Genomic DNA, 13,237 nt, shown 5'->3' on the forward strand with positions numbered 1-13,237 from the left:
TTTCCTAACCAGTAACCCTAAATGAACAAGGATGTCAAGGAACTTCTGAGGGACAGAAAAAGTACCTTCAAGTCTAGGGACAGGTGTGGAAAGGGTCATTTTGAATGTCTGCTACTGTTGCACCAAAACCTCTGATCTCTCAGGACACCTAACTGGTGGAGGACCTTAACCACTTTTTTGCCCGCTTCAAGACTGATACACCAGTGGGACCCACACTGCAGGGTAAACACCTTAACAACCAGACCTTCACTGTGGAAAAACCGGAGGTGAGGAGAACCCTGAGGGCAGTGAACCCATGCAGAGCTCTTGGAGCCACTCCCAGTGCTTCATCCCACCATACCTGAAGTCCCTACCATCGTCCTAAAAAGACCAAAATCACCATCCTCAGCCAATAGCACTCACATCCATCGTCATGAAGTGCTTCAAGAAACTGGTAAGGGGTTACATCACCCCACATCTACCCCCGCACTCGGCCCCCAGCAGTGTGCCTACAGGGCTAAATGGTCCACGAAGTATGTCATGGAGCAGAGACAGAGCTACACAAGACTCCTACTCCTGGACTTTAGCTCGGCCTATAACCCTATCACCCTGAGACAGCTGTTGAGCAAACTGGGAGACCTGGGTCTCCCCAATAACACCTTAAAGGAATAGTACACCCAAAACATGATTAGCCTTCATTTTCTACTCACCCCCATGCTGAACAACACTCTGGAGTACTTTTTTGATATCTCAAATGCATCTGGAGATCTGCTTTCTCCACCAGACGAAAGTGCGCATTCAGCTCGGCAAAGAACTCATGCTCTTCCTCAACACTGAAGTCCTCAGACATTTTTCTTTCGTTGTTTCTTTCTTTGCACAGGTAAACAGCACATTTCTTCTTCTACTCTTGCAGAGAGAAAGCAGCTCCAATGGGTCATTAACATCATCCCAAAACTGGCTGGCTGCCGTCTCCCTTCCATAGAAGAGATTTACTTCACCTGCTGTATCAGGAGAGCCTGCAGCATCATCAAAGATTCCTCACACACCTGTCACCATCTTTTCCAACTACTCCACACTGGGAGGCGTTTTAGGGCAATAAGAACTAAACAGACTGAAAAACAGCTTCATTCTGAGGGCTGTTGTTGCCCTGAACACCTAACACACACTTTAGCTAAAAAACAAACACATGAACAGTCAACACACTCTGTGCACTCTGTACAATGGGGTATAAGTGCAATATTCTCATGTGCAATACCGCAAATTCTGTATAAATATTCATGTGTATATATATTTTTCTTCTTTAACTGCTCAGTCCTTTTATGTCTGCACTGTTTTGTTTTATGTTGTTTTGAGTTGCTAAAATGTCATACCCTTGAGCAACAGCGACAAATAAAGGCCTCTGATTCTGATAAACATTATGGAAGGACTATATTTAGCAACTCTTCAGACTTTTTGACTCCTTCAAAAAACAACTAGTGACAGAATCTAGCAATTATTTCCTGTGTTGTTTGAGGCATTGGTGACAACATGTGCATCGATAGCTCTGAGTTTAGTGTCTTCAGCAGGTAGTAGTGAGTAGTGACTGAGCACATTTTGCATCTAATTCCAACCTCATCCACTGTGTGCCCCTGTTAAAAGCCTTTAAGATGAATCTGATAACATAAAGTTGATTTAGCTTAGTTTCACAGTGTTTATCTTGAGTTTTACATGTTTTGGAGTATTTTAATAACATTCTGTCTAATTATGTGAATACCCCCCCCCACACACACACACACACACACACACACCCCCACACACACAGACACACACACACACACACACACACACACACACACTCATAAAACATCTGAATTAACTATGTAAGCATAATGTATTATTAGAGAAAAAGACAAGTCCATGCATGCCCCAGTTTGACATTGTGTTCATTCCTGCAGCTGCACATGGTTCTCACCAATCATACATAGCTTTCAGTTTCTGCTTTGCTTAGACTTCTTTGCTTAGATTAAATCTCTTTCAGGACACAGAAAGACATCTAATCCTTCAAGATCCAGTTTTACAGGTTTTTACAGCAGCTTTTGCAACATGCGTGACTAGATGTTAGAACCAGTGTGAAGCTCTCATAACATGCATCGTTTCTGCTTATTACGTTTTTACGGATGTTTCACTTGAACCGAAGAGAGTACAGGGACAGTGACAGTGACAAGAAAGGGAACCATAAACAATGAAAAATTATGAAGAGACTGTGGATTTCTTGGATCATTGGGGATGTTTTCAAAAGACGGTATTTTTCTTGCTCTGCGCTAGTATTATTCCCAATGGATTTGGTGCTTTTAATCTTGTTTTTCTGACTGATGTACCAGATCACCACTGCTTTGTACCAGAAACTAACCTCTCAGAGGATTGGAAAAAAAACATCATACCAATAACAGTAAGTCATTTTGTCTGTGTTACTTTTTGTATTCCCAGGTGAAGGTCTTTCTGATCACAAGCTCAAATTAAATGGTAAAAAACCTAGACAGATATAAGTGTGTCAAAATCCTCTGGTTGCCTTTGGACCATTTTTGGTTCCCAGAATCTTAATCAAGATTTATACAGGTCAAGTGTTAGTCCTGTTGCAGTGTCGTTACTTGTGGATCTATTTCATGACTCAGTGATAACAATAATTCTTGGAGTAAGCAGGAAGAATTATCCAGACCATGATCCACTCCCGATAGACTCCATAAAACAGATTTTGGGGATGCTATGGTATCTCAAATTATTTCTGGACACTAATACGGATCCTCTTGTCTGAACATCAAGGTACTGAATGGGAAACAGGAACTAAGCGAATGCAGCAGATACAGACTGGATGTGGTCCAAAATCTCTCTGCTCAGGGATTTATTCCTGGCAAGGACATCAACCTCACTGACTTGGAGCAGGAGGGCTGTGTGGATGGCTGGAGCTACAGCAAAGATGTTTATCTGTCCAATTTGGTGACTGAGGTGAGTATTTTTTAATCTAATTTTGTTTTGTGTGTCCAAGTCTGAACTTGATGTCTGACCTTAATGTGGAAAACCATTAAAAATAAGGCAGCAGAAGCTTTTTGGTGCTGCCAGTGCTTGCAGTCAAAATGTAGAATTATTCATTAAAATAATCAATTTCATATTAATTTCATTAGCCATTGTTACAGGCAAAGAAAGAACAGGTTAGCTCCGCCCAACGCGCATTTGACCCACTTTTCAACCATGCAGCTAGAGCAGCAACAGTGACTCAGCTGTGCACAGCATCTGAACGTCTTTGCTGCTTCTGCAGCATGCTGTCTGAACGTAGAATTAGGGTGCCTTAACAGTAAACTTTATCTTACTGAGGTTAAATTCTAAGAAAAATGTTAAAATTGGAGAAATTCTTTCTTCTGAAATTTTCTCAGAGCAACTTTAGCCTTAAGATTATTTCCGAATATGGGCCCTTGCCTTTAGAAAGGCTTTTCCAGAGTATTAATGTTAGCCTGCTTTATCTACTTACAAAAATAAAAAAAAGCACAGTAGCTTAAGATTGCACCATCTTCAATAAGAAAGCTAACCTATTTATAACTGGAGCACAATATTTGGAGAGAATGTTTTAACATAAATATTACCTCCAGCTTTCGATTTTGATTCACCATAAATCATATAAAACATAAATGCTGTGTCACCTAACGTGACATTGGCAATAAGATTGATTCTAAAAACTTGGATTTAATTTCTACTGGAAACAATGATATCAACTTCAAGAGGGTTACTTTATGACTGAGAGCTTGGAGTAAATTTAAAAGAATATTAACAAAGAACCAAGAACGACCTCTTAGCTCTTCACCAAAAAAAAGAAAAAGAAATCAATAGTTCAAAGTCTAGGCTTCCTGGTTTAAAGCTTAGGCTATCCAGCCTTTCATGTTATTTTCTTAAGGCACTGATTATGCTTTAGGGCTCGTCTGTGCATTCCACATTTTTTACTGACTCCGCCAAAAACATTCCTTTAGAAAATACACCCATAATGTGTCTTCACATGAGTGAAGACAAAGGAGTAAATACAGTTAAATGGGTGAATTTTCTATAGGTTTGCAATAATAGAATTATTTTAAGATTTCTCGTCTAGGGTTACTTTACATAATTCAGAGGGAACAAACACAACACCCTTCCTATGGTGATTTAGTCTGCTGCAGGCTGACATTCATAAATTTGTGCAAACCTATTTGCATTGTTCAGTAAAACCCCTGAAGCTAAGGAGCAGAATGTTTCTCTTGAGAAAATAGATTTCAGTATTACAAGCAAATATAACCACCTCTAATTAATCTCTGGTCTTGTATTGCATTCACACTGAACAAGCGAATATAACCACCTCTAATTAAGCCATGGAAATGGGAAGAGACTGTTGTGAAACTTTAATGACCAGAGATTATATTGTTCGCTCAGTATAAAACAGAACTATTTAAATATGACATTTTCCAGTTTGACTTGGTGTGCAGTGACCAGTGGAAGCAGCCGTTTACCTCTACTGTTTTCTTTGTCGGAGTTCTTTCTGGATCCTTCTTTGCTGGACAACTGTCAGACAGGTAATAAAAACACTAATTTCCTGTTACAGAGTCAGGGTTTTAGTTAAAGGCAAAATTTAAAAATCAACTGTAGTTATTGTTATCAAAATAAATTAATTTGTTTTAACCTTGCTGTTATTTACAGTCCTTTAAATGTATTCATTCCAGTGTTTCATATTTGTCACATGACAAATTCAATGTCAGGATTTTTTTATGTATGCAGTCAGAGCATTACAATTATCTATAATTATTTTACTAAAAATCTTGAAAATGTAGTATGCATCTATATACCTTGTGATAAACATAAATCAAATCCAGCAAAACAACTTTCAGATATCAACTAATTAGTAAATACAGTAAATATTTACCTAAATGAATCCAGGTATAAATGCAGCTGCTCTATAAATATAAACGTTAGTGTTCACTGAAGCCGGGGCTAAAGTTGCTGAAACTGGCAAGTTGATAGAGTTAAGTACTGATTATGTATGACTTGTATTGCGTTCACACTGAACGCGTTCTAGACATCAGAGTGTCTGCAACCGAGCTATCGACAATGGAGTTAGGAAATCTAACTTTTGTTGCTGGACGCCGGAACGGCCTGCCTGATCTGTCCTTTGACTCTGCCTGCTTGTGTACCGACCGGAACATTTTCCCAACCAGTGAGTCTGTATGCAATCATCCAGGCTGTCTGCCCAACTGTGTACAGAACCTAGAACTGTTACCTGACTCCATCTTGGATTCTCCTTCGGCTCCTTACCGGATCTCTGACCTTCTGGCTCTGACAACTGACACGTCTCCGACATTGGCTTTGGCTTCACAATCTGGATTATCCTGCAGTCTGCTTGGTTTTTATCTCCTGCATGTCGTCTATTGACCATGGCACTATTGTGCCATGCCTTTACACTGATGTAAAGTGAAAAGGCACTGATGTGTGTTTGGCTCAGATTTATTAGCTGTATGGTCTTGTATGCATTAGAAGATGCTAAAAATATTAGGAAAATGTATTATTTGCTGCACCATCAGACATGCATATTTGCATATAATATTGTAGATTTTCACATAAAGAGGACATCTACATTATTTAACCGATTTAATTACACTGTTGATGCAATTGTGCATTGTAGGCATAGTTTATTTTTCAGATTAATTTGTTTATTTTTTGCATCTATCTCCCTAGGTATGGAAGGAAACCTATTCTATTCGCAACGCTGGCTGCACAAACAATTTTCACCTTTGCTCAAGTCTTCTCTGGCTCATGGATTATTTTTATGGTTCTCCTATTCTTAAATGGACTGGGACAAATGTCCAACTTTGTGGCAGCTTTAGTACTTGGTAAAAACATGATTGTAATAATAAACAGCCTTGAAATGTTAATCATTAACATAAAACCAATGTAAAGATAACTGTGCATTATAACATTAATTCCTTTCTGACTTGTAGGTGCTGAGCTTTTGACAGGGAACATACGTGTCCTTTATTCATCTATGGGCACCTGCGTAAGCTTTGCTATTGGATACATGCTTCTACCGGTTGCTGCTTACTTTTTGAGGGACTGGCAATCTCTCCTCATGGCTCTGTCTATCCCTTGTCTGGTATACATCCCCCTCTGGTGGTAGGTATAAAGAAAAATCCTGTAACACTTTAAGTTTTAGCCTGGGCAAGTCACAAAAAATTGCTAATATGACAATGTATTTTTACATGTTTTCAAAATGATCAAACAGTATATACAATTTACTGTCAACTTTAGACTCCATTCAGATGAGTTATTCTGCCTAATCCTGTTTGTGGATTATTTAACAATTAACAGGATTCTGCCCGAATCTCCTCGATGGCTTCTCTCTCAAGGCAGAGTTAAAGAAGCAGAGGCTATAATAAGAAAAGCAGCTGAATGGAACAAAGTTCAAGCCCCAAGGGTCATTTTTGAAAATGACTGTGTAAGTTGGCTGTTAGACACACAGTACCCTATATGGTTTTACGCAGAAACTCTGTTTTTAAAATAAACCCCAACACATTTTATATCCTTCACAAAGAAAAAAAGATATATATTTTTTTACTGTCCTTACATCAGTTAAATTTTACAATAGCTAATCACTTCTTCTTTTTTTTTTGCAAGTTTCTAATGGTATTTCGACACCTTGTCATTAGTAATGAGCTCAAAATATTTTACGTTTTAGAAAGATTCTCTCACCATTCTGAGTTTGGGATAGGCCACTGTGAAATTTTCATCTAAGTTCCAGTCAAAAGAGTGGTGTTTAAAGTAAAATAGTACTTTAAGAATACAGTACATTGGGGGTTAACTGTAAATATACAGTAAGTTAATATTTTTTTTCTGTTTGTATAGAAGCTGACCCTGAATCAAATGCCTTACACCTTATGGTTCAGTACTTAGAGCTCAGCAGTGCCAGCTGTGTAGTAGCTCCCTGTAATGCATTTTTGAGCAGGTGGACACATTTTTTTTTTATGTTCATAAGGATAAATTAATGGTATTTGTGTTCTGGACCACACAAAAATGAATATATAATGCTCCTCTGGAGCATATGATGATTATTTTGTTAACAGAAAATTCCAATGTTCAGATAAATTGGGTTCTTTTTAGGCCTGTCAAATACATACATTTATTATGTAAATCACATCATCCAAACACATTGCATTGCTACAAAACCTTTTTCTCCCTGCATCCTTTCTAAAATAGCTCTGCTGGAGGGGATGATATCCGTTCTGTTCAGTTCAAGAACACAGGCCGCTTGTCCAACCAGCAGGTGTCGATGAGACTTAAATGATTCTGATAAAAAAAAAAAAAAAGAGGCAGATCTGTAGGACTTAGTTTAATCACTTAAAGTGCCTTTGAGCGGATGTCTCCTCAGAGCAGCGGCTGATAGCTTCGTAGCAGCTGAAGCTGTGCAGCTTCAAGGCAGTGGATGAACCAGCTGCACCACGGTAACAAGTCATGTCAGGCTGCTCAGAGTAGTTCAGCAAAATATAATTAAACCCTGTTTATCTGCATTTTATTTGTTTCTTTCTTCAGGTTATGGACTATATGCCAAAATGTAAAATAAAAACATAAAACTCAAAAAGACTAGATTTATGTTTAAACCCAAAGCCAAAAAAGTTAGCTACCAGAAGTAGCACAGGATCAGATTTCCAGTACAGATCGGGCACATACAAGCGATAAAACATAAAGGATTTTAAGGATTTATTTTCTCAGGTCCGCTACGGATCGGGTCGTGACAGTTGCTTACATAATTTGACCACATTTACTTCCACATTTACTTTTTGTAGTATTTTTTAATCTTTTTAATGAACTCCTTAAATTATGATGTCGTCAGTTTAAAGAAGCGGTTTGGGAATATGCATTTGATATAGTACAGGCATTTAGTCAGTCCACTTTTGTTTGATGAATCAATGAATCTGTGATTCACCTCATGGACCCTTGAAGAAAACAGCAGATCTGCCTTTAGATGTATTACTTACACATGGCTTAAGGCAGCCGCACCTGTGGAACCTGGCTTAGTGTGCGTGGAACGTCTGACACCAGGCTAAGTTTAAATTCAGCGGCTGCATTTTCCAAAGGCCAAATTCTTCTGCAGATTATATCATAGCGTGGCGCCGAGGCCTTTTCTGATTGGAAGACTACTTGTTATGTGCCCTACTAATGCGTTCTTCTTTTTGCCTACTTTGAGGGACAGGTCCAGTGTGTCCTACGTAGCCTTGGATATCCCATGATTCATTGCTAGTCAAAGTAAGCCAGCTGCTCAGTGCTCAGAGGAAAAAGGAAAATTGTGATGAACAGTGGTGAATATTGTAAGTGCAGTTTATATAATATAAGTATCTGAATATATTTGTCTGAAATTAATGAAAGTAGTTTTTTAAATGGTTATTGAGTCAGATATGTGGCAGGTAATGTTGTGGTTTATAGAAAGGTTTCATCTGTCCCTGTGCAAATGGGTTTGGCTGACATTTAAGGACAGCTTCTAATATCTCTGCAGAGTGTGGGGACTAAAAATATGATATTGTGACGATGGTACTGCTGCTGAAGGTCCTCGAAAATGTTACTGTTGCTAGATGACAGAGGGTATCGGTGGTAAATGCCGGAGAAGGCTGGACCTGTTTGAATCCATGGCCAAAACTCTTCCGCCTTCGTTATTTTCACGGAGCCGGTCCAGATAGACCGGGTCCTTGGAGGATGCAGCCTCTTAAGTTGAACACACCCCAGGATTCACTCCTCATGCTAAGTCAAGTCAGGTTTCATCTCTTATCCTGGGATAAGAGATGAAATTTATATATCCTGGGATATATAAATTGCGCTTTTGTGAAATATGGCCCAGGATTAGAGATAAGGTCAGATTATGAAAGCTGATCATTCACGCATTCACCAAAGTAAAACATCACTAATTTCTGCTATATACATTCCTGCTGCTCAGCTTTTTCCCTTGGCTTATACAGAGCATGTAAACTTTCCTCTTAAAATAATCGGAATCGAGAATAGGTAGGCGCTGGAGTCAATACAAGGAATCTGAAATGAAACCTTTATCATTCATGTTAAAATGGTGCTGAACCCTTAAAGGTGTTGTGGAGGATTTTCATGAATTTTTGAAAATGACCCGCCCTCTCCACTTTAAAAGAAATACACATGCACAACCCTGTACCCGCTCCAGAGAGGGAACACCTATAAAACGCTTGCGTGAGCATGCAAGAGCCCATTTCTCCTCATGCAAGCTCTGTTTAAAAGTTGCTGTTAGCATCGCTCGTACAAGCTTACTTTCCAAAAGAAGATTTACCATTTTTCAAATATGTCAGACTCACCACCGGTAAAGTAAAAATGGTTACGGGAACGGATGACGGCCTTACGTAAACATATCATCAGAATAACTGACAATTAGAAGGACCATTTATATTGAGGATCCACCTGGAAAAAAGAACATCCTCCACTGTACCTTTAAGCCCTGAAATAACTATTTAATTTTTATTTCTGAAGGTTGAAGAGAAAAAAGTTAATCAGGAACCAAACAGCATATTGGATCTTTTAAGGAACAGCAGGATCAGGATGACAACACTTATCCTCTGCTTCGTGTTGTGAGTATCAACCTTTGTTAGTTTTGGAAAATGCCATATTGGATTAACAAATATTAGTATATGTTGGAATTTTACAATTTCTTTTTTTTTGATTTCATGATTATGTTGGAATAGCAAAGAAAACCTGTTGGAACCTTTATGTATATCTGTCATGGCATATATGTGTTTTTTTTCCTTTATAAAATAAATTAAGTATACACTGTCTCTAGCTACTCAGTTAGTCAGTTATAATTCATGAGACAGAAAAAAGTCTGAAATAGACTACATTGTTATAATTGCACATAAAATATTTTTTACATTTTATTTTTGTTGATCGAAATAACTTTCTGCTTAGAGCCAATGAAATCCTGACATTTACCTTTAGAATGTTTTATCAGAAAGATACTTGATTATACATAAATTAACACAGAAATATATGCTGATTGAAAAGTATTTTTATTTAACACATTTTTAAAGGTAATCATTGTTAAAACTTGATAAAACAAGCTTCATTGGATAAAAAATATTTTAAGATAGGATAATATAATATTAGATATGACTGTAGCACTTATATTCAGTCTTAGCCAAAAAAAAAAAGCCCTGATCAAGGGCTATTTTCAAGGTTTTCAAAAAATAACAGTGTCACTGATTTCAAATAATTTTTCTATTATAGTGTGAATTGGAATTCACACATTTAGATTATGTTGGAATGAACTCTCTTGGAGTTAATTTGTACAGAACTATTTGAATTCCGTGCTATTGGATATCATTGGGCCCTTTTTTCTGATGGGATTGAATTCCTTATGAGCTAATGGCAAGGAGGAAAAAAAAATATTAAAATCATCAAATTATAGTAAATTGTTTACTTTTTTCACAGCTTCACCATGATTACCGGCTACTATAGTTTGTCCTTTAGCACAGCTCAGCTTCACGCTAACCCCTACATCAGCTGTTTCATCTCAGCTGTAGTGGAGATCCCTGCATATATATCCAGTTGGCTTGCATTGAGGTACCTCCCAAGACGACTCTCTGTATCTGGTTCATTGATCCTTGGATCTGTGCCACTGTTCATTATACAAATGGTACCACAAGGTAGGTAAAACAACATGCTGTATTTTTAGCAAAGTCATTGTCATGGTTAAGTTGGTCTAAGAAGCTGTTTGATATGCTGTAAGAGATGTACTTAGTAACTATACCTAATTATAAACATTATAGAAACTTATATGAATACTAATATGATAGTAAAGTAAAAAAAATCTTGCTGTAATTTTTGATCAGTACTTCTCATTTAAATCCCATATCAAAGAGGTCTCTAGAATTTAGTTCTTTCATTGCAAAATATTGCAAAAATGCTACCATGCATTTGTTGTTAAGTCTGGACTATTGTAATTCTTTACTACCAGGAAGTCCACAACTTTAATTAAAAGCCTTCAGCTGATCCAAAATGCTGCAGCCAGAGTTCTGATGAAAATTAAAAGGAGAGATCATATCTCTCATATCCTGGCTTCTCTTCATCGGCTTCCTGTTAAATCTAGAATATAATTTACAATTCTCCTTCTCACATATAAAGCCTTAAATGGCCAAGCTCCATCTTGTATTAGATATTTGACTGTTCCACATGTTCATAAAAGAGCACTTAGCTTTCAATTTGTGAGTTTACTAGTGGTTCCTAGAATTTCTAATAGTAGAATGTGAGGCAGATCTTTTAGTTATCAGGCTCCTTTCCTGTGGAACCAACGACCAGTTTTACTCCGTTATGCACACACCCTGTCTACTTTGAAGGATTGGCCTAAAACTTTACCTTTTGATAAAGCTTATAGTTAGAGTGGCTCAGGTTATCCTGAGCTATCTCTATAGCTATGCTGTTATAGGCCATCCTGGAGAAAGGCGTCAGCTGTGCTGCTGCCATCAACACCTTTTGTTTATAGATGTTGGAGCTTGGCCTGTTTTCTGTGTAGTCCTCTTTCTCTGACTGTGACTAACTATATGTGCTCTCTTTCACCCTCTGACATGGGAGCTGGCTCTTCTGCCTGGCTTTGTGTTTCCTGGACAGCACCGCCTGATTGACAGTTGCCTTGTGTATCTCTGCCTCTTTTTCTATGTCTGCTTCTGTCTCTTTGAACCCGTCAACCTCGGCAGATGGCTGCTTACACTGGGCCTGGTTCTGCTGGAGGTTTCTTCCTGTTAAAAGGGAGTGTTTCCTCTCCACTGTCACTACAAGCATGCTTAGTGTGAGGGACTGCCTTCAGTCAATTAGGCGATGTAATCAACTGGTTCTCCTAAGCTATAGAAAACTTTGAATAATTGACTGTATAATCTGGTTGATATGTCTCTGTAAAGTGTATTAATTGGTGTAAATAGCTCTATATAATTAAATGGAATTGAATTGAAATTGAATTATATTTGGCCTTATTGTTTTGTTTCAAAAACGTGATATTTCCATTTTACAGATCTGTCAGGTTTGTCTCTTGCACTGGAGATGGTGGGGAAGTATGCTTTCACCACCGGGGCCTCCCTTATGTTTGCCTACACCACTGAGCTTTACCCAACATCCCTGAGGAACACAGCAGCAGGGACTACCTTCACTGCGTCAAGGACAGGGAGCTGTGTCACTCCTTTCCTGTTAAGTCTTGGTGAGCAAATGAGATGTTATAGCCTTACCCTTTCTTAACCACCTAAATTGTGAGACTGTTAAAGCTCATTCTTATTTCTGATGAATCTCCCTTATTCTTTTTAGGTTCATATCTACAGTGCTTGCCTTATATTATAATTGGGGTTCTGGGTGTAGCGAGTGCTTTTGTAGCTTTATTGCTTCCAGAGAGCTTTAGGCAACCACTGCCTGAATCCATTCATCAAATGCATGAAACAAAAAGGTATGTATTATTGTAAGGTTTCCCATTAAACAAACTATTATATCGCTAAGAGATTGAATAACTAATACTATCATTAAAGAAACCCTTAAGAATCTGATCAACTCATTTTGGTTTTCGGTGTACCTTGCTGAATTGCACCTTATAAATAGAGTCTACTGTTTTCTTCTATATTAATGTTGTAATAATAGCACTGTTATTAGGTCATTGTCCATTCCAAATATCAATTTACACAGTCTTTAATTTACTGGCTGATGTTGTGGGACTATGAATAAAAAAGTAAATTATTTGCTATATCCAGCAGATTTACTGGTTTATTCGATTACGCCAATTACTTCTTTGCAGTGACAAGTTGCTCCGGCAATAAAAACATACATTTACTGTGAAGTCTGTACTTCACAACTGGGATAGTAATGTCTGGCTTGCCAGCTTTGTTTAAAAAAAAATACCATTTGTAGTTTTGTGCTCATATATATTTGTGTATGTTTGTACCATAGGAATGAATTCAGCATGTGCTAATGTTTTCCTCTTTACCACAGGATGACGTGTCCCTGCATCAACAGAACTAAAAGAACAGCACTGATGGATTTACCTGACAGTCCTCTGTGACAGTCTGCTATGTTAGTATTTCTAGTTAGGTTTGAAGATTCTACTAAATAAAATTAACCCCAAATTACCATTTACAATACATGTTCCTAAATAGTGAATTGCTGTTTGTTCTTACTGAGTTTATCTCAAACAGACAATTGGTAATATTTACTGTCAGCCAAAAAAACATGAACACATGTT

The 13,237-nt window shown here is 37.8% G+C and overlaps 1 protein-coding gene across 1 annotated transcript; it reads left to right on the forward strand.

The window, feature by feature from the left end:
* The first annotated feature begins 1,999 nt into the window (after positions 1–1,999).
* On the forward strand, positions 2,000–13,156 carry LOC107104951 (solute carrier family 22 member 5-like). Its single transcript, XM_015405068.1, has 11 exons — positions 2,000–2,407; positions 2,779–2,961; positions 4,444–4,547; positions 5,704–5,858; positions 5,967–6,138; positions 6,334–6,460; positions 9,502–9,599; positions 10,456–10,670; positions 12,029–12,211; positions 12,316–12,451; positions 12,988–13,156. The coding sequence occupies exons 1-11, from the start codon at positions 2,201–2,203 to the stop codon at positions 13,055–13,057; spliced, it is 1,650 nt and encodes a 549-aa protein (XP_015260554.1). The 5' UTR covers positions 2,000–2,200; the 3' UTR covers positions 13,058–13,156.
* Positions 13,157–13,237: the final 81 nt, after the last annotated feature.

This window comes from Cyprinodon variegatus, unplaced genomic scaffold, assembly GCF_000732505.1.
Source record: "Cyprinodon variegatus isolate N-32 unplaced genomic scaffold, C_variegatus-1.0 Scaffold36, whole genome shotgun sequence".
NCBI classification, from domain to species: domain Eukaryota; kingdom Metazoa; phylum Chordata; class Actinopteri; order Cyprinodontiformes; family Cyprinodontidae; genus Cyprinodon; species Cyprinodon variegatus.

Excerpts from the sequence above, each read along its gene's own strand:
- LOC107104951 (XM_015405068.1), top strand. The coding sequence starts at position 2,201 with ATGAAAAATTATGAAGAGACTGTGGATTTCTTGGATCATTGGGGATGT. Across the intron at positions 12,212-12,315 it reads TCCTTTCCTGTTAAGTCTTG|GTTCATATCTACAGTGCTTG; the intron begins GTGAGCAAATGA and ends TATTCTTTTTAG. Across the intron at positions 12,452-12,987 it reads CAAATGCATGAAACAAAAAG|GATGACGTGTCCCTGCATCA; the intron begins GTATGTATTATT and ends TCTTTACCACAG.